Source organism: Mercenaria mercenaria, chromosome 14, assembly GCF_021730395.1.
Source record: "Mercenaria mercenaria strain notata chromosome 14, MADL_Memer_1, whole genome shotgun sequence".
Lineage (NCBI taxonomy): Eukaryota > Metazoa > Mollusca > Bivalvia > Venerida > Veneridae > Mercenaria > Mercenaria mercenaria.
In genome coordinates, this window is record NC_069374.1 from 42,792,126 (window position 1) to 42,819,172 (window position 27,047).

General features: G+C 33.9%; 1 protein-coding gene across 2 annotated transcripts; it reads left to right on the forward strand.

The window, feature by feature from the left end:
• The first annotated feature begins 2,643 nt into the window (after nt 1-2,643).
• LOC123528200 (paired box protein Pax-3-B-like) lies at nt 2,644-21,295 on the forward strand. Of its 2 annotated transcripts, none has more exons than XM_053522762.1 (6): nt 2,644-3,014; nt 8,976-9,494; nt 18,850-19,188; nt 19,575-19,705; nt 19,902-20,115; nt 21,043-21,295. In XM_053522762.1, exons 1-6 carry the CDS (start codon nt 2,948-2,950, stop codon nt 21,168-21,170), a joined length of 1,398 nt encoding a protein of 465 aa, XP_053378737.1. In that variant the 5' UTR covers nt 2,644-2,947; the 3' UTR covers nt 21,171-21,295. The 2 variants fall into 2 exon arrangements, with proteins under 2 accessions (XP_053378737.1, XP_045163865.2); XM_045307930.2 differs by lacking the exon at nt 2,644-3,014 and adding an exon at nt 7,268-7,390.
• Nucleotides 21,296-27,047: the final 5,752 nt, after the last annotated feature.

Here is a 27,047-nt window from a genome sequence, read left to right on the forward strand (position 1 = left end):
ATAGTTAAATAGGACCGTTTTATTTAAAAATCTTATTTCTTAAAACTATGCAGTAATTTGATTTCAATGAGGTAATTCCTGTGGCATTTATACCATGGTTAGGAATGATAACTATTTTACAAAAATATATGTATATAGCATTTTTTTAAGAGTTCAAGCACAGCGAAATGTATTTTGATTGATCTCTCATGTTTCACTGGCTTTTAGTATTTTTAATAGGAAGCTGGGAAAGTGCGCTTTATCATTTTATAAATAAAAGCAACGAAATTAATTGTAACGAAAGACGCAGCGTCATTAAAAAAATCAATGACGTTTAAACTGGGAAAACTAGATGAAAATAAAGTTGTAAGTGACGTATTTATCTCGTGGCTGTTCTGATTTTAGTCATTTACTTCTTTAGTTTCTGTCTGCAACTACACACTGTGATGGCAGTTTTCAATATCTTTATTTGAACATACGATTTGATATAAAATGCATGTCTGACAAAGAGAAAAAAGAAATAACGTGAAACCTGGTAACAAAACACATTTGTAGTAGTAAAATCCCATGTAAATCACCATCTCATTGTAAATCTCATGTAATTTACCATTCCATAGTAAAATGTTGTGTAAATGATCATTTCAAAAATTGTACACCTTCGACTTTTGTACTTTAATCGATCGCTTCACATTGTTGCACCATTATGTACAAAATATAGTTTTGATATCACGAAAATGCCGAGTCGATTTAAGACTTTATTGTAATGAAACACGTGAATGCTGCTCAAGACATTATTTGAGCCGCACCATGAGAAAACCAACATAGTGACATGAATCCAGACCAGCCTGCGCATCCGCGCAGTCTGGTCAGGTTCCATGCTGTTCGTTAACGGTTTCTCTATTATAATTGCAATAGACTTTGAAAGCGAACAGCAAGGATCCTGACCAGACTGCTCGGATGCACAGGCTGGTCTGGATCCATGCTGGTCACAAAGCCACTATGTTGGTTTTCTCATGGCGCGGCTCATTTTATGATGATTAGTCTGTGCAGGCGACGGCACTGTCTAACTTTAATGAAAGAAAGAAAAAAGCCAATGATAATAATAATAATAATAATAATAATATAATAATAATAATAATAATAAGTAACACTTTCATTAAGGTTAAACATTAAGACAACATATCTTATTTCAAATATAACCTTCATTTATGTTTATGTATCTGTTCACATGTATTTACACCATATAAACTGTGACTCCGAATAAAAGTATTGACTTGACTTGACTTGAAAAAATAGTGTTTAAAAATATGTAGAACAACATGCGATATGAGTATGTATATATGAGAACAACAACAATGAATGTCTTTTGAAAGACAAATACGTATTGAAAATTATTGAATCCGTCGTTCTAACGTTAAATTTAAGAGAATAGAAAGAAGTATTTTTTACTGTATACAATTCTAACTTCTGTCACAAATATATGTATTTTGTCTTGGAATAAGACTTAGAACTCAGCGCATTTTTAAAAATAAAATATTCTGTTGATTCGGATTTTTGTCTATTCTTACAAAAATATTTTGGGATAGTACAGGATAGGAATTTAATACTGAATCATAATTCAATGAAATCATTATTGCAATATTTAAAAATAGCATAAAACTCCAATAGTTAGTAGTATGTCTGATAAGCAAACTTAATGCCCCTATAGAAGGATGCAAATACATGATAAGAAAATTTCATGCAGATGCCACTCGTATATCATCACCTGTTTGATTATAACATGTTCCTACATTGAGCTGATTACAGGCTAAAATGAATCAGTTTAAACTGAAAGATATATCTATATTACCTCTATTTATGCTACCGATTTCTTTGTTACACTTTTATGCACTTTAAAGTAATAAGAGGATATTTAGACAAACTGGCAATAACACTTAATTTTATACATTCTTAAATATCAAATTATAATTTCCTATGTCATTTTCATGCATATGCGATTTATTTTATTATCATCCAATTCAACAATACAACTTTATCTTTCTCTTTAAGCTTAATGGGGTCGTAATTTTATTACTGGTTTGAAAAAATCACATTAAGGTCCATTAATGTATAAATCATTCAAATTTCTTCTATCGTACGCCGAAATTATTCGCAAAATTTGACCATTACTAAGATCAAAAGAGTTCTAAATTGAAACATCTACATAATTGTGTTTCTTTTCATTTTTACAAGTCATTCCAAATTCTCCATAGAGCCGTACGGTAAGCGTGAATTGCCGACACTTTCGATGCTTTAATCGGTCATACATTACCCCACCCAGTTAACGGGCATCTTCTTCTCACGTTAATGTAATCGTTGCTAATCCCGCCCACTTAAACGCGCTTCAACTGATTTATCGGAACATCGATCTGCTAGCAAAAATCCTTGTAAGATTGACAGGCAAACACCCAGCCTCCCGCATTGTTAAAATTCTCAAACATCAAATTGAAATCGTCACACCTCAGGGGCGATTTTTATGCCCGATAGCATCTTAACACGCGATGATGTGCGTTAAAGAAGCTGTCGCAATCACGTGCACAAATTTTAACCAACCGCTTTAAAGAATTTTCCACGGTATTAAAGAAATTTAATGCTTGCAGAGAGCCACTTAATGGTATATTATAATCAAGTGAACATATCGGGTGGCCATATTTGCGGCGAATCTTCACACCTAAACGCGATATCAGTTGACATTTCAGTGCTAATTGAAAGTGATATTCATATCAAATACTTAAGATTATCAGTAGATTACCGCTGAGTTAATTAGACTAATCATTTACTAGTTACTGAGAGGGGGTTATACTGACGTTATTAAACAAGATGGCGATATGATAAGCCATCGTGAAGAGTGTTATTTATAGACATTTAATTAGCACGCCTGGAGACATCAAAGACACATCAAACAAGACCGACAGTGGTACCGACAAGGATGTTGAACCCGGTGTTTCCGTATCACCTTGCGGGGCTTGGACTCATGTCTAGCTTTCCTTTGGAAGGTAATATATTTCAGTTTATTGTATGACGTTTTGAAATAAAACTTTTAAAGTTACCTTTTTACATACCAGCAAACTTGAATATCTAGATTAATTTGAAAGCAAGGTCTTTTCCACAAATATCAGAGAAAATCTAAGTATTATGAGTTTACGAAGAACATAAATAACATAAATATTATGTGTAATTTATGCTGATGTATGTAATTTATAAGGTGTACTTGCTAATTTGATATTGTAAAATGAACTAGCTGTGACCAATCATTTAATTTAGAACTCCTCCCACAACAAGTATTAGCATTTGTAACTTTATCAGTTGATTAGAATACAAACCAAATAAAACTAATGCATTAACACGGTTACAATCTTAATTTTCTGCAACAAATATGCATGAAATTGACCCACAAAGTTAACTTTGCATACCTCTAATGGTAGGATTTTTGTCCATTTCAACAAACGTCTGCAAATGTAATATAATAGACAATAACAGTTACAGAAACGGCTGTTAGCAAAATTATATTTCATGCGTTTTCAATGTGTAAAATAAGAAAGGCCCTGTATTTTTGCGGCTTGTATTTGAATATTTGCAGATGATGATTTTTTTCGAAACATGTTCGTATCGATATTGCTTCGCACACTGATTCAAACACAAAGTCTAAAAAAGTCTTAAAAACTATTAAGTACTGAATACACAAATTGCTGTAGATTTCAGTTTTCATATATGATTTATATTACAATACTGTATTCTAGCCACGGGTGAAGACTATAGATGTTATAATTATGCAAGGCCTTGTAGACAGGCTTTTACTTTGTGTTGCACAAGACTTAGTAGATCTAGTGCAAATATTTCCGCAACATTTCAGAAGTGATGTACTTTCACAAGTCTTTTCATTTTATCAGGCTAGATTGAGTCTGTAAGAATTCGAGTACAACATATGTTGACATGTTCCGTACATGGAGTTTTTAATGCTGTAGGCATAACGTTCTCTGTTGCAAGTTTGTAAAAATTATATACAAGGCTGAGTGATGAGAAATCAAGTGTACGCTATAACCTAATCAAACGAATTTTACTTAAATGAATGACTTTAAAACAAATAGCAATTTAAATAATTATATAAATGATCCCTTGAAATTAAATAATGGAAAGGGCATGTTTTTGAAACTATTTTACACCCAGCACAAGTGCTTTAGTATAATATGTAAATTCGAGCAAAAGCAATGCAATGATATTAAAACATTTTGTAAGTTTATAGTGTTTGTTTTACTTGATGTTGGGGCGATCCAACGCTCCTCTGTTGTTTAAACTTGTGACCCGGCCATTTTGCGTTTATATATAATATATATTCACATGCATTTATTAAATTCTTAAATTTAGTTCGCCATTTGCATAAAGGTCTTGTATTATTTTTGTATTGAAATGTAAAGAAAGAAATAAAATATGATTAATCTAAAGCAAACTAGATAATATTTTTCACTATTTTGGCAGGAATTGAGCAATATCTGGAGGCTGCACTTCTTGAAAGAAATATATGATAAAAAAGTATTTTATCCCCCCACCCCCCCTTCCCCCCCCCCCCCCCCCCCCACTTTCTTTTTTAAAAAAAGTAATTTTACTGGTATTTCCAAGTACTTTGTTTTGAAGAACTGTATCCAGTTTTGTACATATTTAAGAAAAACGGATTTCTACAAGAAGCTGCAATATTATTTACGAACACCTACAATACTTCTTTCCGACCTTTTGTTAATTAACTTATCATAATCACAATATATAATACTTCAACAGAGATTGTAAATTATGAAATATATAGAACGACTGATGCTTCGAAGAATAAACTACTAAAATAGTGATAAAACAACAAACAGGGACAAAAACGTTTTTACAAACTACAGGGGATTAACGAAAGAAAACATTTACATTTTAATTCAGTTACATGAAGTGCACACAGATACACTCATCGTGTACAACTTTAAACATATTTCATGTTTTCCTTTTCTTAAAAAAAAAAAGGATTACATTTGTCTGTTGTTTTTTTTATATACAATATTTATAGATATGTTCAATTTGTACAGGTATAAACTATTTGTCATGTACATTTGTATTGAATCAAGATTATATTAAGTTCTATATATCTGGTAAGACACTGAAATTTATACTGCCTGGCATACTGGCCATTGGCAAGTTAATTGATTTTTATGGAGAGAGATTTTAATTTCCCGCCAATTTCATCTGCTAATTTCTACTTTCACTTTGAACTATAGGCTGGTCAGTTTCTCGCACACTTTTCTCACATAAATTTTATACCGCCATAGACATAAATCACTGCTCACTATAACAATCTGTTAAATTGTGTCATTATCAATTAAGATCCTATTTGATGCTAGAGATTTTGTTATCATAAAAAGGGCTAAAAGTTATCAAGAGCCTTTCATCTCCCCACCCACTGGTTAGTGAAAGTAGGCAGGGATCAGAGGGGATACATTAAAATAGAAAAGACCATATTTGATAGATGTGAATCAGTTCTAACATTTTTAAAATTTGAGGGGAAATTTAAGCAATGGATTTTTCATGGAAATCAAAAATTTAATGGTCTTTCATTTCGTTTGTTATAAAAGTCATGTGAACAAACCTGTTGGCGATTCAAGGTAGTTGGAATATTTTGTATTATGATGTTAAGTTTGAGACCTTTACAGTTTTAATATTTTAGGCCTGTATTTATATAGAGCTAAGCATTATTTTATCAAATATATACATGTTATAAAATAGATGATGGGTAGGCATGACAGACAAATTTCGTAGTCACCTAATTATGTACATGCATATATAGGGAAATGACGAATCCCAAGGTTAACTTACACAATCCAAGCTAAGTGAAAAGTGATCTTTTTTCAGTAGTTTTAGATGGCATCAAACTTGAGCCTTTTTGGGACCCAAACAAAAATAATACGTTGCGCTTTCAACACTTGTCATCAGCCTAGACTGAGTTGATCAAAGCAGTACAATTGATATATTGCTGAAAATATACTAGGATACAGATTTACAGATTATGACTTCTCTAAAAATGCCGTATATATAGTTTTGAGCAATCGGGCAGGGGCATTGATGTATCGTTTTTATTCACATTAACATAATGTAAATCGTTGAGATAGTGCTGTCCATATGGAACACTATCCAAAATGACAGTCATAAAACACCGCCTTAGTGTCCCGCAACAGAAATAAATTAGTTGCAATCACTTTCACGGCCAATCAATTCTCAATCGCCCTAACATCTTTGCCCACTTGTTTTTCGTACAATCAAAGAAAATTAGGGGTTATCAAAATAACCCGTTAGGGGGCCTGCTCCCTTTTGATGATGTCACTTTATGGATCCTTACTAATGATAATTGTATGGGGCCAGATTGGAATCAGTCTGTTTTTTCGATCAAAAGAGATTGAACAAAAAGTGTTGCTTTTATCCTACAGGCCGGTAACGGTTTATACAGATAAAATGACGAAATATCCTACAAAAAATGTACCTGCTATATTTTTTAGGAAACATTATACTATTAGATAGTTAAGCGCAGTTTGGGTTGAAAAAAGATTTCGTCAACTACAATTTTGTTTATATATATGATGACAATTTTAGTAATACGCATCACATAATGGGGCCGATTTCACGACAAAAAAAAAAAAAAACAACAACAAAAAACAAAAAACTGTAACTTAATTTTAACTGTTCATCTTTTCATAAAGCCTGGTAAGAACAAAAGTATTATAGTTGTGTCAAAAGTTGATACAATGACATCTTTTTGAAATGATATTGGTAGTATAATATGGAAGAAATGTGTTTTAAAAGTTCATACTTAGGAGAGAACTTTGGATGTAACTTGTACAATTTGTGAAACAGGTGCCAGCAGATCTCTTGACTTGTCCTCTCAGCAGAATCAATCTAAAGTAATATTTTCGAAAAGAAACAATTCTTTCCGTTACAACTGTTAAATAATCATGCCCTGACGTTTTAGTGTCCTTTTTTCCTTGCCTTTCATTGCAGAAATATTATGTAATTTATATATATTAATCACTGATACTCCAAGATTTGTTAAATTGTAAACGAAGTTAGGGCTTATCAGTTTTGGTTCCAGACGATTATGTAAGCCATGAGGACCACATCCGGTGATCTCCCGCCTTTTGTTTCAACGTATGCATAATTCATTAGCTTATTTGCATATTAATGGACCAGTATCTTATTCCAAGCACACCTCAAAATTTCTTACACCACTGAAAAGTGAACCCGTGTAGAAAGTGCCTTGTTAATTGTGAAATTAATTTGTGCCGCAGAATAAACGTTTAATTTTAATTCACCATGGAATATACACAGCTTGAAACTGAAGTATTTCTCAAAGGTAGGCCACATCATCCGTCATAATATACTTTGCATAGATTATCATTTTTATATACGAAGTCTTATATCATTTTTCGAACATGATCAGGTAATTAAATTTCGATTGCATAATGACTGGAACTAACTGATGCTAGTGCAATATATTCATTTTTCAGTTTGGAACTCAGCTATTGATACCTGAAGAATTGTAAATGAAATCAAATGTTTTATACAGACAGAATTATGATTATCATATAATTAAACATTAATATTTTTTTCCAACATAGACATTCATCAGAATATTTTGACTGAAGAAAGAGCAATTACAGCAAAATAGTGCTTATTTTGTTTAAATTTAGGGGCAAAATAATGAAAAGTATACATTTACTTTCTTAATTGTTAACGCAACAATGGATTGATAGATTTTTTATTCTTTTTTTAATAGCTTCTGTTTTTACGATTGTTTTCATTTAGATTGTTTTGTATGTTTACTTCCAAAATTGTCGTTTACTCCTAGCAGAAAAATATTTTTATTTCTTTTATGACTGTACTTTCAACAGTATTTAGAAAATGAAGCGATATGCAATCAGCGGAAATTCTCACCTGCCAAACCACATATTCGTTTACAATATTTTTGGGAGTGAATAATTTTAGAATTTATCCACAATCCTTGAAATATACATGCTAGGATAATCAATTTTCTTTTATTTGAAAGATCGGCATCTGTGAAAAACTGAATATTTAACTCGTAAGAATGTATTGAAACATTTAATTCTTCTGTTTGAAAATACAGTTTGCTTTTAGAAGAAAAAAATCCTTCCTGAGATGTTTTAAATAATAAATGTAATACGGAGAGTAAAAGCAACACGAAAAATGACTATTCCTACTAGCCTGATAAATTCCGTACTATTTGATATCAAATAATTACTAAAATAAATAAATAACAGGGACGGAATAAAGAAAATGTTATTAGTTATCAATATACCCGTGATATACCAGTTCTCTTATACACTATTCTTCTCTGCATTTATATACATTACTTATCAAATAAATGTTTAACTTGAATGTATAATTCAGTAATTGCAGTTGTAAATGTACGTATCGAATTATTCCAATAAGCAGCCAAAGTTCGTTTATTTTTCTAGAATGTAATATATACATATCTTTAAAGTTTGCTTCTGTCCTATCGTGTCCCTGTAATCTTCTATGTGTGTGTATTGGAGGGTTATAATGCAATACCAAGATGAACAAGATTTTGAGAATAGAAATATGTCAAATTGCTTACGTATTTTTTGATGTCATTTTCAAATTCAAATAATTTTATTGATTCGTGGACAAAAAATTAACTGTTTTTTTATTTGAAAAAATAAATCATAATTTCTTTTTTAAATCTTGTTCATTAACCGTTTAGTTTATTTCTCTTGAAAAGTGCACTCTTATATAATTACTGATGTACCCGTAGTGTGGTATAGTTTAGTCGGCTCCTATAGAAAGAAGAAATTGCTGTTCTGACAACTACTAAAGTATCAAACTGAAAGTGTATCATTCAAATCGTTGTAAGGAACTGGCTTTTTTTCTCAGTAATGTAAAAGTATCTCTTATTTCAGGACAAGGTCGTGTAAATCAACTTGGTGGAGTATTCATTAATGGACGGCCTCTCCCAAACCACATCCGACTGAAAATTGTAGAATTGGCCGCACAGGGAGTTCGTCCGTGTGTCATCAGTCGTCAGCTGAGGGTCTCGCATGGCTGCGTCTCCAAGATTCTACAGAGGTACCAAGAAACTGGAAGTATCCGCCCTGGAGTTATAGGTGGCTCGAAACCTAGGGTTGCCACACCGGAAGTGGAGAGAAAAATAGAAACTTATAAACGGGATAATCCTGGAATATTTAGTTGGGAAATTCGTGACAGACTTTTAAAAGATGGACTTTGTGATCGTAGTACAGTGCCAAGTGTGAGCTCTATCAGCCGAGTCCTGAGGGCCAAATTCAATATCAAAGGTTCCGACGGAGACTCAAGTGAAGATCATGAAAGTGACACTGAGAGGTCAGAGGTCAGAGGTAACCATGACATTGATGGTATTCTTGGAAACGACAAAAGTGATGAGAAGAGCGACGGCGATGATGGTAAGTAAGGATTTTGAATAGCACTTATTGACATGCAGCCGCGCACGTGTGTTGCGAAACTCAAATAATAATATAAAAACTCACGACAAATGTGTCATATTTTCATTTTCGATTTTTTGTTGTTGTCAGAGAACAAAGATCCCAAGGCTTCTAGCATTTTCATGTTTGAGAAAAACACGTTGACAATTGGAAACATCTTGCGCTATAAATTTTAAGATCATTTTAATGCCCGAAGATGAAATGATATTGACTTTGTTTCTAAATTGATTGGATATAATTTCAGTGTTGTTATATTTTCTGTTTCTTTGGGATCATGGAGTCCATTCAATATACATGTATGTGTAATAGAGTCCCGCTGAAGCCGGTGCTAAGGGGCGTGAGAGGTGTTGCACATTTCATTACCTCTCATGAACAAACTCAGTCAAACCGAGTCTGCTATTATTCTGTTTGGTTGCATTTTTTGCTTCCAAAGAATCGTTTCACAGATTTTAATTCCTAAGATGAGTTATTAGCTTAGTAAACACAAAATAAACGAAAAAAAAAGCAAAAAAAAAAAAAAAAAAAAACCAACATACAAGCAAAGCAAACCTCAAATTATGGTAGATAAATGACTTTGATTAATTTCTAATATACATTGTCCATTCTTCTTATTAAATATACTTATAGCAAAGAAATAAGTAAAAATAGATAACATGGTGTATTTTCTTCTAAGATGTTGTGTAGGTTTTAAAGACCGCCGATAAGTATTCAGTAGTTTATAATACATGTATTATGCTGTGAATATGATGTATACAAATTAATTATAAAATTTGTGCGAATTTTATAAAAACTCTGCACATACTTTGTCAAGTACAACTAACCATTCTTTGGTTTCCTTTAACAGCATGACCATTTTTCATTTATGATGTTGTTTTTGTTGTCGATGATGATGATGCCAATAGCTATTTGAAAGGTCACAGCCTACGTATGATGAGAGGATGTCTTTCTTATAATAATACAATATTTCGTTTCTAGCTTTTTTTAATATATTTTGCAAAAAAAGGTTCATTTTAAAGACGCGCTGTTTAATCCGTGTTAAATTTTCAGAAAAATATGTACGGTTTTTTTTTGTTTTAAGATTTTTTTTTTTTCAAAATTAACAAAAATGAATCATTTATTTCAAAGTTGAGTTTGGAATGATTTTAGTTAGGCCAAGCTGGACGTGAATAATTTATCTTCCTATAATTATAATACACAGAGGTGAATTTCTACATTGTCTCAGCAGGTTGTCTAAATTAGAAGAAAAACTAAATTATCAAGATCCTTGATTAGCAATTAGATCGTCACATCTTTTTCCGTACCATATGGAATGATACAGCCTACCTAGCACAATGAGACGGCATCCTACTGGGCAACCTCTGGAGGATATCTTAACACCTTGTTTAAAATTGCCATCAAACTGCGCTAAGTTTGGAATTCCTCTGAAGCTTCTAATGAAGCAGGTTGTTTCTAGTACCGTAAAAATTAAAATTGTGCTGAAAAAATTATCCCTTCTTAATTGACAACGATTTATAATGAGATGTACAGGCTTGAATTCCGATATACAACATGGTAAAAAAAACAAAAAAAAAAAAACATTCTGATATACAGCTTTTGAATAAGTTATTTTTATATAGCCTATTTTATGAAAAGAAATCATTCTAGTATGCAATATGTTAATAAATTATGTACCTTTGCATTGTGAAAAGAATTATATGTTACAAATACTTTCTTATAATCTTATTTTTTTGTATAAAATGGTATTTTTTTTAGAGAATTTATTTTTAAGAAAAAAAAAACACTCTTATTTTGACCAGCTGCATGGAGTTTTAACAATTTTGTTTCTAACCTTTTGAGAAACTAGTTTCAATCATTTGAATGACTTTGAAATGTAGGCTGCTTTCTTGACAAAACAAGACACCGATCTATCATTTATCGGCGATTGAATGTGGCGATTGACCAGAGAAAAACGAGACAAATTTATTAGGTACGGCACAGCAGTTTTTAATTTTCTAAAAATTAACTTTTTCAACAAACGTCGGGAAAGAATTTGAAATTTTAAACTATTTCAAAACACAAAAAGATCTATCATGCTTCGCGGTCATTGTTATATTTTTGTTACGGATTTATTTCCCGGCACGAGACAATTTTTTACGTAACGACGAAGTCGCCATGATTGACGTATTGCATGTTCGTTACGTCATTAAATTGGGAGTTGTAAAGAAATCAATTTCATTCGCAATTTCATTGTCAATTTGATATGGGTCGCTCGATGCTAGTAAATCGACTGGAAAACAATTTGAAAATCTCGTAAAATCTGATTTGAATGGGTCAGACACTTGAATGTTGTTAGAAATTGCTATATAAACGTGTTTTCTTTAACTTGGGCAAATATTTCCTTTGCTGATTTGAAATTCAAAAGAGAAGCCGTTAAGTCTACTGACTGAGAGACTATGTACTGTATCGCAAATAGAAACTAGTAGTTTAGCTACTTCAAACTTAGATCTATATAGGAGTCTATAGCACTACTTCTTATAAGATATATAAAACAACAACGTTAATATAAGCTAGAAAAAATGACCATGTTGTCGATTCATACCTGTAAAATTCATGTACAAAAATAATATTTATAAAAATCCGCACTCCATTCAAATTTTATAACAGGTTTTTGTATATACTAGTAGCAAGAAACTAAAATGTATCTGGATTTGTCAGAAAAGGGCCATCTTTCAGCATCATGTATGAAAATATCTAATATTATGTTGTCCCATATGAATGGAAATATTTTCTTTATGTCTTATCAAGTTAAGTGTCAATCAAAGAACTCGCGTGCCGTTTTTTTATCAGATCATTTTATCTGGCAAATTAACTGACAAATTAACTGTCAAATTACCAAAATTGTTAGTTATTTGATCACATGTAAGATATTATAGAGGCGGGGATATCTATGATAATCAAAATGATAACAAATTGTAATATGTCAAAACATACTGAAAGTGCGTAACATGTTCCAAATATTTCTAACTGGCTTTGTGATGAGCTATGATGCCACAGTGTCATTGCGGTCTATATCTTCTTGTCCTAGAAACAAAAAGAATTATTAAAAACCATTTAACACAGAAAACTCCAAAGCTGTTTAAGGGATTTTGTTGAATTTCTTAATGGCATAAGAGGAAGTGCAGTGTATAAAAGCCACAATACTGCATTACTTACTTTTCGAATGATCTCCCTAATAGGGCTGAAGAGAGTTCAAGTATTAAAACTTGAAAAAATGACAGTTGACATCTAGGAAAAAGTGCAGTGCTCAAGAATCATAACTCTTTGTCGAATAATTTTCAAATTACCTATGTTTTCGCAATTAGTTTTCCTTGTCCAAAGCAAAATTAGTAAAGTACTGAAGACATTCAATGAAACTTGACAAATAGGTAGATATTATTGAACTATAACTGAGATTTGGGTATTTTTCAAATTATCTTTCATTTTGTACATAGTTTTCATTGTCTTGGGCGTAACTCCTAAATGTATTGAAAACATTTCAATGAACAGGTGCCAAAAGGAGGGAGTGCAGAGCACAAGAACCATAGCCAAGTTTTGGATAATTTAAAATTATTCCCCTTTTTGAAATCAAAAATAGATACATGTACCAATGAGAGGAAGAGAAGTGTACAGAAACGATAAGTCTGTGCTGAAATTTTTCCTCTGATTATGAAATTTGAAACTCCGACGGAAATTTTAAGAAATATGTCATACTGATAACTTGCAATGCGAAGTACATGTAGTGCTTTATGCAAGAAATATCATCTTCCCGCAAGTAAGTACTGTAGTAATGCTCATGCGGTGCCTTGTCGGTGTGACAAGTAAGTACTGCAGTAATGCTCATGCGGTGCCTTGTCGGCGTGACAAGTAAGTACTGCAGTAATGCTCATGCGGTGCCTTGTCGGCGTGACAAGTAAGTACTGCAGTAATGCTCATGCGGTGCCTTGTCGGCGTGACAATTAATTACTGCAGTAATGCTCATGCGGTGCCTTGTCGGCGTGACAAGTAAGTACTGCAGTAATGTGACAAGTAAGTACTGCAGTAATGCTCATGCAGTGCCTTGTCGGTGTGACAAGTAAGTACTGCAGTAATGCTCATGCGGTGCCTTGTCGGCGTGACAAGTAAGTACTGCAGTAATGCTCATGCGGTGCCTTGTCGGCGTGACAAGTAAGTACTGCAGTAATGCTCATGCGGTGCCTTGTCGGCGTGACAAGTAAGTACTGCAGTAATGTGACAAGTAAGTACTGCAGTAATGCTCATGCGGTGCCTTGTCGGCGTGACAAGTAAGTACTGCAGTAATGCTCATGCGGTGCCTTGTCGGCGTGACAAGTAAGTACTGCAGTAATGCTCATGCGGTGCCTTGTCGGTGTGACAAGTAAGTACTGCAGTAATGCTCATGCGGTGCCTTGTCGGCGTGACAAGTAAGTACTGCAGTAATGCTCATGCGGTACCTTGTCGGTGTGACAAGTAAGTACTGCTCATATGGTACCTTGTCGGTGTGACAAGTAAGTACTGCAGTAATGCTCATGCGGTACCTTGTCGGTGTGACAAGTAAGTACTGCTCATATGGTACCTTGTCGGTGTGACAAGTAAGTACTGCAGTAATGCTCATGCGGTGCCTTGTCGGCGTGACAAGTAAGTACTGCAGTAATGCTCATGCGGTACCTTGTCGGTGTGACAAGTAAGTACTGCTCATATGGTACCTTGTCGGTGTGACAAGTAAGTACTGTAGTAATGCTCATATGGTACCTTGTCTGTGTGACACACAATGCGCAAGATCGCTTGACAAAGATAGTCTTGTTTAGACATTAGTCGGGCAACAATTATACACTGAAAACTATTTTGATTCGGCGAGGTCCTCCGTGTTCTGGAATACTGATATTTTAGTCTTTTTTTTTTTTTGCTTTTTAAAAAGACACTACTTACAATAATATTTCTTTTGAAGATTTCCTTTAAAATGAAAGACATTTTTTTTACTCATTTTATAAATTATAATGTTTAAGTTGAGCATATAGTATTGTATAAGGTATTGGCGAATATATATATATACATGGATCTAACAGTCTTTACTTATACAAACACTAAATAGTGATATGGCGCCAGCATGTCCTTGCAGAGTGGAGAATTCAGAGAAATAGAAGTTGTTATTGCTGTATAAAACCTTACGGAGATGGTCTACATTTGGCATTTTAGGCGTATTTTCATCATAAAACTATTGCACATTGAAATTCACCATGTAAACTTAGGTCATACACCAGCACTACAATTTTGATCTAACATTTTAGCAACATGACACGTTTAAAAATGAATTTTCTTCTAATTTTTATTTACCACTGACAAAGATCTTCAAGAAAAGGTTAAAAAAAAACATTTTAAAAACTTCCCTGTAGTGTAATTGAAAGTTTTTATATATATATAAAATCAAGAAGGGCAGAATTTAGGGAGCGAATGCCTTTATTTCTGACAACGTCATGTAAACAGGCCTATATATTTCGTTAATGGTTTAGATTATCTAAAAGTTTTACATTATATCTGATGAAAATGTATTATATCTTATTATATCTTATTTCACCCGTCCTAAAATATCCTGTTTTGTTTTTCTTCTTCAAACGTATGACAGTTGGTTTCCATAGCAATAACACATGGCGCGTGTACCCAGATGTTGCGTGCGGCTTTTGAAAGTTTGTTGTCCCGGACAATTGAGACGAGATAATTGGAGAGAATGCACAATTTCCGTATATTCACGAACAACCATCGGCGGACCATAATTATCCGTTGAACGCTTTACGCCATGTTGAACAGTTTCAATGAGGCTCTCTCCAAAGAATTTATCAAAATTAGGTTCTTAAAGTGGTTGACTGAGAGCTGACCACTTATAGAATTAAGTCATTTTCCATAAATATTTACATAGCTTTTTTGTGTGTAATATATGACTTTGATGATACACAATTCATAGCCGCGGCACAATACAAAAAGAACTTATACATTGCCGTTATATAACAATTAATACAAATAAAATGCAATTTAGGCATTTGTGATGCAAAGTTAGAAATATAATTCCAAAACAAATTTCTGCTCTGATATTAAACTTTTTTGCTTCAACATGTAACTTCTAAAGTAGCGTTTTCTGACATATTTACCACCAGTCCTTAAAAGATGTATTATGGAAAGCATGTGTTACAGATAAATATCATATTTAGAATGAAGAAACAAACACAATCATGATTATATACTGTTTTTATCTCAGCAATTTTTGCAAACCTAATCACGACCCTCACATATAAATGCTCAGGCTGTTTGCGACCGAACAAAATACAAATTGCATTTGACTGAAGACGGCGTTGGCCTCTGAAACGTGGACACCAATGTGTACCGCACAATCGATTAATGTCCTCTTTGATTCTTTCAGTTGATAATCATTTACATTTTGTTTCCTATCATGCAAATTTCTATGTTAAACGTAAAAATGTCATATCGTGCGGTATTATTCCGGCATTGATCACATGCATGTATGAATACAAAATGGCCTACAAATATGAAATCCTCGTCCGACGAAATTGAAATCATACAAAATGGGATTATATACGCGGTAAGTGGTCCTTCAATTCTTTTTATCAAACAGATTTGTCAAAAAGTTAATTCAGTTCACTCTCTGTACATCTTTGCTTAATTTCAAAGGTCCTAAAAAGGTTGGGATTTTCATCCACTGGGAATCCCGCTGGCCCTTAGATTCGTGGATCGTAGGTCAGCGCTAATGTCATGAATTGAGGTCAGGATATCATATCAGATGTGACATAGAGGTGCGCTAGAATTAATTGATACTGCTGTCCAACAGTGACAGTAAACAACTGTCATTTTGATCCTTCTAATAACTCTAGAGTCACAAACACATTCCAATTTCATGTCATAATTACAGTTGTAACTTAATTAACACGAGTTAATATTTACCAAAGGACACAATGCTGCTACCTAAAATTCCATCGCTCATTATTTTTAAGCAATAAGTAATTTTGTTAAACGCTTTTCAGAGCCGCTGTGAAAAGCGGTGTAAATAATTTTGATATGACGTCGAAATATCAAGTGTAAATACGCATGCAGCGGGTACATACAACTGTTGTACACGTTTGAATGTTGGGTTTTAGAGTCACGCCGACACAATTTAGGTCACATTGCGACTTTCCTGTTTGATAAAATATCTTATCATCAACTAAGTGTACTTAGCGATCATTTCACACTGAAAGAAACTTTGAAATTTTTAGGCACAATCTCTATACATCAAGTACCAGTAGTTAATAATTAATAGGCTTTTTGTGCTTAACTGTAAGCGAAATTTTTTATCGAACGTTCACTGCATGCTTTATGGTGCAAAAGAAAATAATTTAAGAACATTTCGCTTAATTTATTATTATGAATTTGTAATTTTTGACAGCGTTTTAAACCATTTTGTGCGATGAAATATTTTGAAGAATTCCACGCGGTGGGTGACTAGGTTACACGACTTTAGGCAATCCTGATTGGCCAATATGAGAAATAATGATTGATAATGACCTATCCGTGACAGTCTCCCGGACAGCAGTGACTTTGATCCGTCATTTTGATTGGTCCCGCTGTGCTTTGATTTCCGTACTTCCTCTGGAGTGATTGATTGCATTATAAAATCCTTGACGTGTTCGGAAATTAAAATTGAATTCCCATTAAGTGATGTTTATTTTTTCAGGGTATTTATTACTGTAAAACATTTTAGAATTCGTTTGTAACTTTTAGTAATATTGTGACATCATTTACAGTACTGCATTTCTTACTATATATATATACAGAAATATACGTCTTAAAATCTGAAAGTGCTTACATATCTATCAGTGTTGCTCCTTTGTAGACATATTTCACGATCTGATGACATGCCAAGTAGCCGGTTTTTTTCTTAAATTTGAAGATGGTCAAATCTATAGACAGTCTGAATATTTTTATTTACAAGCACCAAATGTTCGAGCCTCCAAACGCTAGAACTGATGTTTGCATGTCACAAGGTCGATTCTTAACACAACATCTAGTGTGCCGACATATATTGCAAACATCATTTAAAGTAAGAAAGGAACCATAGGGATAAGCAGCGATGCAACGTAAGATATTAAAATAATGTATAGAAATGATAATGATACGACGAAATATGATATGATCTGAAATGATGTCATATGATATGATATGAAACAATATGAAAAAATAAAGGATCTTAACATGATAAGGACATAGTGATAAGGTAAAGTCAATCAAAAGGCTTTTATATGACCGGAAAGATTTAGAGTTTAGGGTAATTGTCTTTTCATACCAAATTTAATCAATCTGGGTCCAATGTTATGACCAAAAGTCCCATCTTTCTATCCTTACATGACGCCATTTGTCATAATTTTGAAATTATAAAGTAAATACAAGAGGCTGGATGGTAATGAAGCATAAAATCATCCCGAAAGGAATTATAATCCCCGATTTATCGCGTTCATACCTATTAAAATTTACCCACAAAAGTCGCCGCCAAGTCTAGGTACATCAGAGAATCTTATGAAATAAAACTTTTTAAGTCAATTTTAATGTTTGATTCGATTATTGACGGTGATCAAACAACCACACAGAGGTTTATACAATATTGTGTACCGAATGAAACCAGGGACGTCCCGAAGCTTATAGCCATGTAAATCGGTGTCATAAACTGAGAAAAGAAGACTCATCTTTGTAAATCGTCGTAAATCAATGAGTTTTCAAGTGTTACACCAATATTTTCACCATTCTCATACTTTGCCTTTGATTTGTGTTTAGCATTAAAATAAATTGTCCGCGGATGCGTTATAAACTGATCTGTTATAATCTTATTTAGCTACTAGGGATTATCCTATCTCTTGTAGATAAGTTTGTTTATCAGAAACATTTTCCGGCATAAAAAGGAAATGGGAAACTATGCAAAAATAATAACAAAGATATACTTCTTAGTCTTTATTTTTTTTTTACATAGACAAGTTTTGGGTATGTTTGATAACTTAACAGTTATTATGCTTCGAGATCAAACTCACGACCCTAGGAGTGCTTGTGCAAATGTCTCAGTTTTGAGATGGAAGAATTAGTCCTAGACTGTAAGTCTAGTTGAGTTCCACTGAATACTTGTTCATACAATACTGAATTCGGGGCCTATTTTTGTCGACAAAAGGCGTCTTTGGATAGTTGGAAACTCATTCGAACAGATTTTGCTTTTGAACCAGCCTCAAAATAAAGGTACTGATCATCCAACAGTCGATATATTTTATCATTTCAGAGCTGTCCGACTGCGACTCGGAACCAGGACTGCAGCTGAAACGCAAACAGAGACGAAGTCGAACTACTTTTACTGCGGAACAATTAGAAGAATTGGAACGGGCATTTGAACGCACACATTATCCTGATATTTATACGCGAGAAGAACTAGCTCAAAGAACGAAACTGACCGAGGCCCGAGTCCAGGTGTGGTTCAGTAACCGAAGAGCTAGATGGCGTAAACAAATGGGAAGTAATCAGATCTCAGCATTGAACAGTCTCCTACAAGTTCCACAAGGCGTCCCCTCCAACCCATACATGCTGCATGATGCTCCAAGCTACACATTCCCAGCCGCACAAGGTAATAACAGCATTTTGCTACGCATATCCAAAGGTCTTAAAGCTCTGGAGTTCGGGATTATCAAATTTTATATCCAAAATAGTTTATAGTTCCGTGTGTTTAGTTCCTGAAATAATTTGCCATTCAACATGCAAGACCCATTCTAGTGTAAATTCTGGTGTTTTATTTGGGATTTTTTTTAATGTTTATCATTTCAAAACAGATCTCCATTCTTTTTATAAAGATATATCGGTCTGTCTAACAGTTAACATTTCAGATGATTGCTTACATAAATATTATGAGTTTAAAGCATTTCTCCGTTTTCAGTCTACTAAGAATATAATATATATGTTTTGATACCTCTAGAATTAAAAATATAATAATTATTGCTTATATGATTTTAACAGACGCGATATGGCATCGGACATCAGTGCCGTCTGGAATACACCATTCAATGCCGCCAACAAGTCTCAAACAAGAACACAGCCACACACCGTACCATGGAATTATGGACAACTACTTAAACCATGCCAGCCAGGTTTGTGCAAGCTTTACTGCTAAGACTTACAAGTTTAACAGTTTTGTCGACTGTAATAGACTGCAAAATGCCCTTGGTAATATTCTCTATGATTAAGTGCTTTAAGCATTTTGGTTGCACGTTTGACTTTCGTTGTTTAAAGCTTTTCTTGTGTGTAAAATATACATGTATTCCCATAATATAAATTTGTTTCCAGATGCACAATCTTGCCAGCTTACAGTCAAGTTTGCAGTCCAGTCTTCATTCAAATTTACCTGCCAATGATCCTTTTCCATCGCATACCACGTGGGCAAATTCCAACACACCAAACACACAACAGACACTAGCTGGATACCCGGGAACAAACCACGTACCGCACATCTCTGACGTTACAAAAGGCGGCATCCATTACAATCCACATCTTTCTGCAGGTAGAAAAAAAACGCGAAAGATATAAATACTTTTAATAACGGTGCAAACTCGAATGAAAACATTTCCATCACCATGAAACGTGCACAATAAATAAAAAGATGATTTCAGTTTTAACAAATGGAATTCATGTCTTTGCAAACGGAAGGACCGTCTTTCAGTACGGCGAAAATAGCTTTTTTCGCCTTCTTTGGTCAAAAGCTGTTTCAGCAAAAATAAATAAATAAATAAAAGCAAAGAAAAAAAAAAGACGAACCCAGAAGTTGTCTATTATACTTTAGGTTCTGTTCTATTATTATTTGATACCGAGATTAAAGAACATGTTTAAGTTTTTCTCTTTCAATTAATATAAACCGCTGGTCCAAAGATGTTCTTAGAGCGGGAAGAAAACATTCTTTTTCTGACGAGATTTTGTTGGTCAAGTTATTAGTCTCTGTACGTGTGAGGAGAAACCTTTTTGAAAATGTATCTTTTTCGAAAATGAATGAAAACGAAAATAGCACATTTCTAATATATTTCAAGTATGTTATAAAACATAATTATGTCAAGGGTTGCAAAATCATTACTTTTTATAACTTTTAAACACTCTTAATGGGTCCAGTGTACAGCCAGAGTGTACAATTGAAAGTTTCAAACAATTTTGAAATGACAATGAAAATAAAACATAAGAATTAAATACATTGAATAAATACAAACACTTGAGTTGCAACACATTCTTGTAGTTATGCAGTATCCATTTTATTAACACACTCGATACTTCCTTCATATCAGGCTTTTGCCATAATTTTGTAGTGCGAATATGAAAAAAAAACTTATGCAGGTGTGTATATGATTACTTTAGTAATATCAGTAAATCACATTTAAGAATATCTTCCAACATTCAATGTGATTGTTATCAATCTCATAAATAATACATTTTGATTTTTCAGTTTCCAGCATGGAACGTTACGCAGCAGACGAAAGTCTAGCGGCTCTTCGAATGAAATCACGTGAACACGCGGTTGCTCTCGGACTTATGCATAATGCAGACAGTGGAAGGGTATCAGCTGGATTTTGAGCTCAATATCTGAATTTAGCTGTGTGAAAAGCTCATGTCTAATAGATACAATATCAAATGCTGTTGAAAAGGTGTGCCGAGTTTGTTTAAAGATATGTCTAATAGATACAACATCAAATGCTGTTGAAAAGTGCCGAGTTGTTAAAGATATGTCAAGTACATCAAGGTTGAAGGTTGCGAGTTTGTTAAAGATATGTCTAATAGATACAATATCAAATGCTGTTGAAAAGGTGTGCCGAGTTTGTTTAAAGATATGTCTAATAGATACAATATCAAATGCTGTTGAAAAGGTGTGCCGAGTTTGTTTCAAGATATGTCTAATAGATACAATATCAAATGCTGTTGAAAAGGTGTGCCGAGTGAGTTTGTTTAAAGATATGATAAGAAAACTATACATATTTTGAGAAAATGGTGAACACCGGTATAGTTATAGACAAAAAGTGGACAAACCGGAAGTTGAAAGGCTGAAAACAGTGCAGCAGCCGTGGCTACACTTCTGGTATAAATCTGGTGCACACTGGGGACAATATACCGTAACTTACTCATACTATATGTTGACTGTGATTTTAGGTTGTAAATCATTTACAAACATTTTACTTCGTGCATTCAAGTGCCTTATCACAGTAAGACTAAAATGTATATACTTGTACATATCATAGATCTGGTTTAGACGAACCCCTAGCATCCTGTGGTACTTGTTATATTCTGTCTCTGTATAAATAGTTTGCCATGATACTGTGCCATGACAGAATACCTATTTTGTAGTCTGAACGGCTGACATAGTTAAGTCTTTATTTTGAGTTCCTCTGTTTGGCGAATCAGTTGTTCTTTTTTCATTGAAGTGGCAGCCTTCAAGACAATCATCAAACTTTCAAATTTCAAAAAACTGATTAAAATGTGTATGAAATATCAACTTTATTTATTCAAACTAACATTTTTCGAGTAACTTATGTAAAATATGAGCGTCATTTCTTGTCTGTATATATTTAATGGAATCGTAGTATATTTTACTACTAACGAACGAAAGCATTCCTATTAGATAAACACAAGTCTACAGCCGGTCAAAACACCATGCCTCTTATTTGCTACATAATTGTACTCTTTTGTCAGCACATGTAAATAATTGTTATTAAAGCTAGCCATGTCTTGCCAAAATGTTGTATACAGTATTGAAGTTTTCTCTAAGAGTTCATATGACCACCTACACACGTGCCCCTCTCCTATAATGTTATAATTGGAACTTACTACTTACAACTAAACAATATTCAAACATTGAAACATCTGCCTTTTTGCATTTATCAAAACGATTTTGCAAAAATGCAAATGCGCTTTTGTCTCTATGAATTGACCTCTTGTCTCTTTCCAATTGTATCCTCATCTTTCTGACTCAAATTTCTGGATTTTTGTCCACATGTATGAACTTTTGTTTACTTGTCTGATCTGTGTCCACCACGTGTCTTATTTAAGTGCACGTGTACCTGACAATGTGTCTACATGCTTCTGGGGTATGAACATAGAGACTACAACTGTCAGTTTTAGTGTATACATAGTTGTTGTTTGATTGATTCATTGTTTTAGTTTCATTATGCAACAATAAATCTTTATGAAATTTTACTATTTGTCTTTTATTGAGTTATTAGGCGTAAAAAATGATTGTTTCCGGTATCCCGACCTACCCTAAAATTTTGGCCCGACCATAACCGTATTTATGGCCGTAACAAAAAGTTCCAAAACTGCATTTTTATGCTTTAATCATGGTCAGTGATTTTAGAAATCAACTTACTGATGCTCTAAAGGCGTAACCCCCTTATTTGCATTCTTTTTTGGCATGAAAATAATTTCCGAAAAGTCCCACTTAATAAAACAACAACAACAACAAAAAAAAGTGTCCCCTACCCTAATTTTTTGAGCATGTTACCGGAAACAAGCATTTTTTACGCCTTATGAAACTGGTACCAGAAAGCTCGTCGGAGAATCAGATTATGGAAGTAAATAACTAAGATCAGAAAACAAATATCTATTCTGGTCTAACTAACACTAGACTAGAAATAGGAAACTATTACGATCGAGCGCTTATGTTGTACATCTCACGCGCTTATGTTATACGTGCGTTGATATGACTGACGACCACGATTATAATCGAGCGCTTATATTGTACGTGCGTTCATATGGCTGACGTGCACGTTTATAATCGAGCGCTGATGTTGTACGTGCGTTGCTATGACTGACGTACACGTTTATAATCGAGCGCTGATGTTGTACGTGCGTTGCTATGACTGACGTACACGTTTATAATCGAGCGCTGATGTTGTACGTGCGTTGCTATGACTGACGTACACGTTTATAATCGAGCGCTGATGTTGTACGTGCGTTGCTATGACTGACGTACACGTTTATAATCGAGCGCTTATGTTGTACGTGCGTTGATATGACTGACGTAAACGTTTATAATCGAGCGCTGATGTTGACGTGCATTGATATGTCAATAATGATTGTAATCAAGCGCGTATGTTGTACGTGCGTTGAAATGACTGACGTAATCGTTTATAATCGAGCGCTTCTGTTGTTCGTGCGTTTATATGACTGACGTTAACGTTTACAATCGAGCGCTTATGTTGTACGTGCGTTGAAATGACTGACGTAAACGTATATAATCGAGTGCTTATGTTGTACGTGCATTGAAATGACTGACGTAAACGTTTATAATCGAACGCTTGTGTTATACGTGCATTGATATGTCAATAATAATTGACGTGCACGTTTTTAATCAAGCGCGTATGTTGTACGTACATTGATATGACAGACGTGCACGTTTATAATCGAGCGCTTATGTTTTTATATATTACTTTTTTCAAATTTGTTACAGTGAAATTATTCACTACTCAAAATAAAGCCTGTTTCAGCAAATATCATATTTTGCAAACTTATCAGGGAGGCGATATCATATTGGCGTCATTTCCCATTAACCGCGTTTCCATTATTGACAAGCTCTCTCAGTTCAACTAACTTTTAACCTCTCTTTTGGATTTTGAAGTGTAAAATATATTTTGAGCAATCGAATGACGTGATCCCTTCACTGCGACTTCCTATGCGCAAGGTGCGCATTTGTAACTTCCGGCGAATGTTTTCAAATCCCATCAACTCAACCCGGGATACGCCGGCCAGGTGAGCAACGAGAAAAAAAATCTCAGGCTTTTTATTAAAACGATTGACCCTGTATACGCCCGCGCGGTGAGCTGTAAGTAAAAAGCAACACATTTCTGATGTTTATGATTGTCTATTGTTGCCTGTTTCAAACAAGTAAGAGTATTTTTTCTTATGGTTTGTTTCTATCTTTACTGATATTTAAAATTTATATCGCGAAAATATATCCACTTAGCTTTTCTTGTAAGACTTGTGTATATCGGCGTACGCCAGATAGACCTAGGCAGTACTGGGTAGTCAAAGAAATGCCTAGCCGGTTGCCAGCGGCCAAACGGCGTAACCGTATTGGCCCAATGTATGGAGATACTCTCGTTACCGTAAAGTTCGCTTCTCTAGCACTGTTATAAGCACATGTATACCCTAGACTTACAAAGTATGTTGAGATCAAGTTATCTGTAATAAAGTTTATTCTTTCTTCATACTGACACTAATATTTTCCAAGAAAACCATTTTCTCTCTAGGCTCATCTCAACAGTTAGAGTTAGAGGTTAGAGATATTGTAAATTTTTTTCAGAAAGTGCTATCAAAGGGGATTGGTTTTATGGCAAAATGCTTTACATTTAATGACTCTAACGACTGATGCCAGTCTAATGTATACCCCGTCAACAATCAGTTTAATATATCATACATGCCCATTTAAATAATCAGCTGACGTACTATTTGCGGTTTTATAAACGGAATTAAGTTATTCATTACCCTTCATCATTCATCATTTATAGTAATGGCAAACCTTCAATATTGATACATTATGGCCATGCGTGCACCTAGTGCCTCCTAACAGTTGTGATAAAACAGGTGTAAAAACCTAACACCTTAAACCTTAATTCCCTTGACTGCAAAATATATACATGTATACACATGAACTGTTGTGTACATGAGATGGTAATGTGTTCTAATGTACAATTTAGGGGAAAATGTTTTTTTTTTTTTATAATAATCAGCTGTAGATGGTATCTGAAATGCCAGATGATTGTAGTGTCTGGACTGTCTTGTGTAATGTGTAACGTATGACTTAGGATCAAAATATACATGACAATAATCCATTTCGTAAAATAAAATTAATCTACTATATTGTCCTTTAAACTTGAATTTAAGTCTTTTATGATATTTGAGACTGTGCCCGGGGTCTTGCTATAATTATTTGTTACAAATCTTGCAGCTTTTTAAAACATGTTTTCTAGTTTGTCTATATCCTTCTGATGGTAAGGATCCCATACACTAGAACAGTATTCTAAAGTTGGTTGGCAATTTAACCATCTGCCTTGGTGGAACTTTCAGAAGAATGTATATTGCGTTTCAAGAAACCTAAGCTCTGACTAGCTTTCACTGATTAGAAATTTTATTTATATATGGAGACCAAGATGATTTTACTTCCACGCCTAAATTGGTGGCTTGACTGACAACAGACAAGGTAAAGACTGTATTTATAGGTTTACTGGACCCAGAGACATGTGTTTACATTGAAAGACATCTTCCATTTCTGCTCCCATAATGATAAACTGTCAAGGTCCCCTTGCAGCTGAGCTGAATTATAGTCCTATAAACTACACAGCCATCTGCAAAAGGCGTACGCTGGAAGATACAGCCATAGGTAGGTCATTTATGTAAAGCAGAAAAAGGAGAGGTCCTAAGACTGACCTTTTTCGAATTTTATGATTGGCTGCAATAGATCGAAAAAATGGCAAAAAGAGAAACAAGTAGAATGACAGAAATTCAGGATAATATCGGTACAAAATATCAGTACATGATATCATAACAAATGGAGAAATAAACTTCCAAATTTTGGTATATATGTAAGAAAACCTAATGCCCCAGTTTATATCTGACATGTGTTTAAATACCATTTTCTGTCGGACCACCCAAATTAATTTTAATGGATTTTGTGAAAAATTGAATTGATGCATGGATCATTTTATATAAGGCAATTTCACCGTTTACGTCCTTGACTAAATATGTTGATCAGGTATTCAAATAGCGCGTATCCCGCATACTGATTTAAATGGAACTTATTAATAAGCATATCATACGCGATAACTCGCAGATTTTCCCCACATGAGGTCAAGCTATTAAGTACACACTTAAAATTTCGTCTGGGGATTTACAGAGTTAGGTGCACCCACTTATAATTCTATTCATACCCCGTTGTAGCTAGGATTTTAAAGTGAAAATAGGCATATAATTTCAATTAATTCGATATAACACCATTTCAAAGCCTCCCAATTTGAATTTCCGCGATCTAGTAGGTTTGAATACGGATGTTTGACGGCTATGTTTTCCTGTATATGGTACGGGCTGATGCTGTTTATTGGTTTAATCGTCAGCGGCGCCAACAGGCTTAACTCGCTCATTTTTTCTTCTATTTTAATTATTTCAATTAAATAATATTTCAATGTTTTCCGTCTTAATGGGCATGTAATGCACGCAGAAACCGCCAGCAGATTGTAGGGGATGGTAGCGCACAATGCGTTATAATTTGTTTGTACTAGAAAACGAGATTTTTTTTCTTCATAAACATATACTTTCTATTGATATAAATTAAATTTGAAAAATATATTAATGTGGAAGTATCAATGCATATTGCAGCGTAACACATGCCTACTTTCAAAAGTATATAAAAAGAACATTTGTTAATTTCTCTGAAACAACGCAAAATCATTAATTTTTAGAAATAGC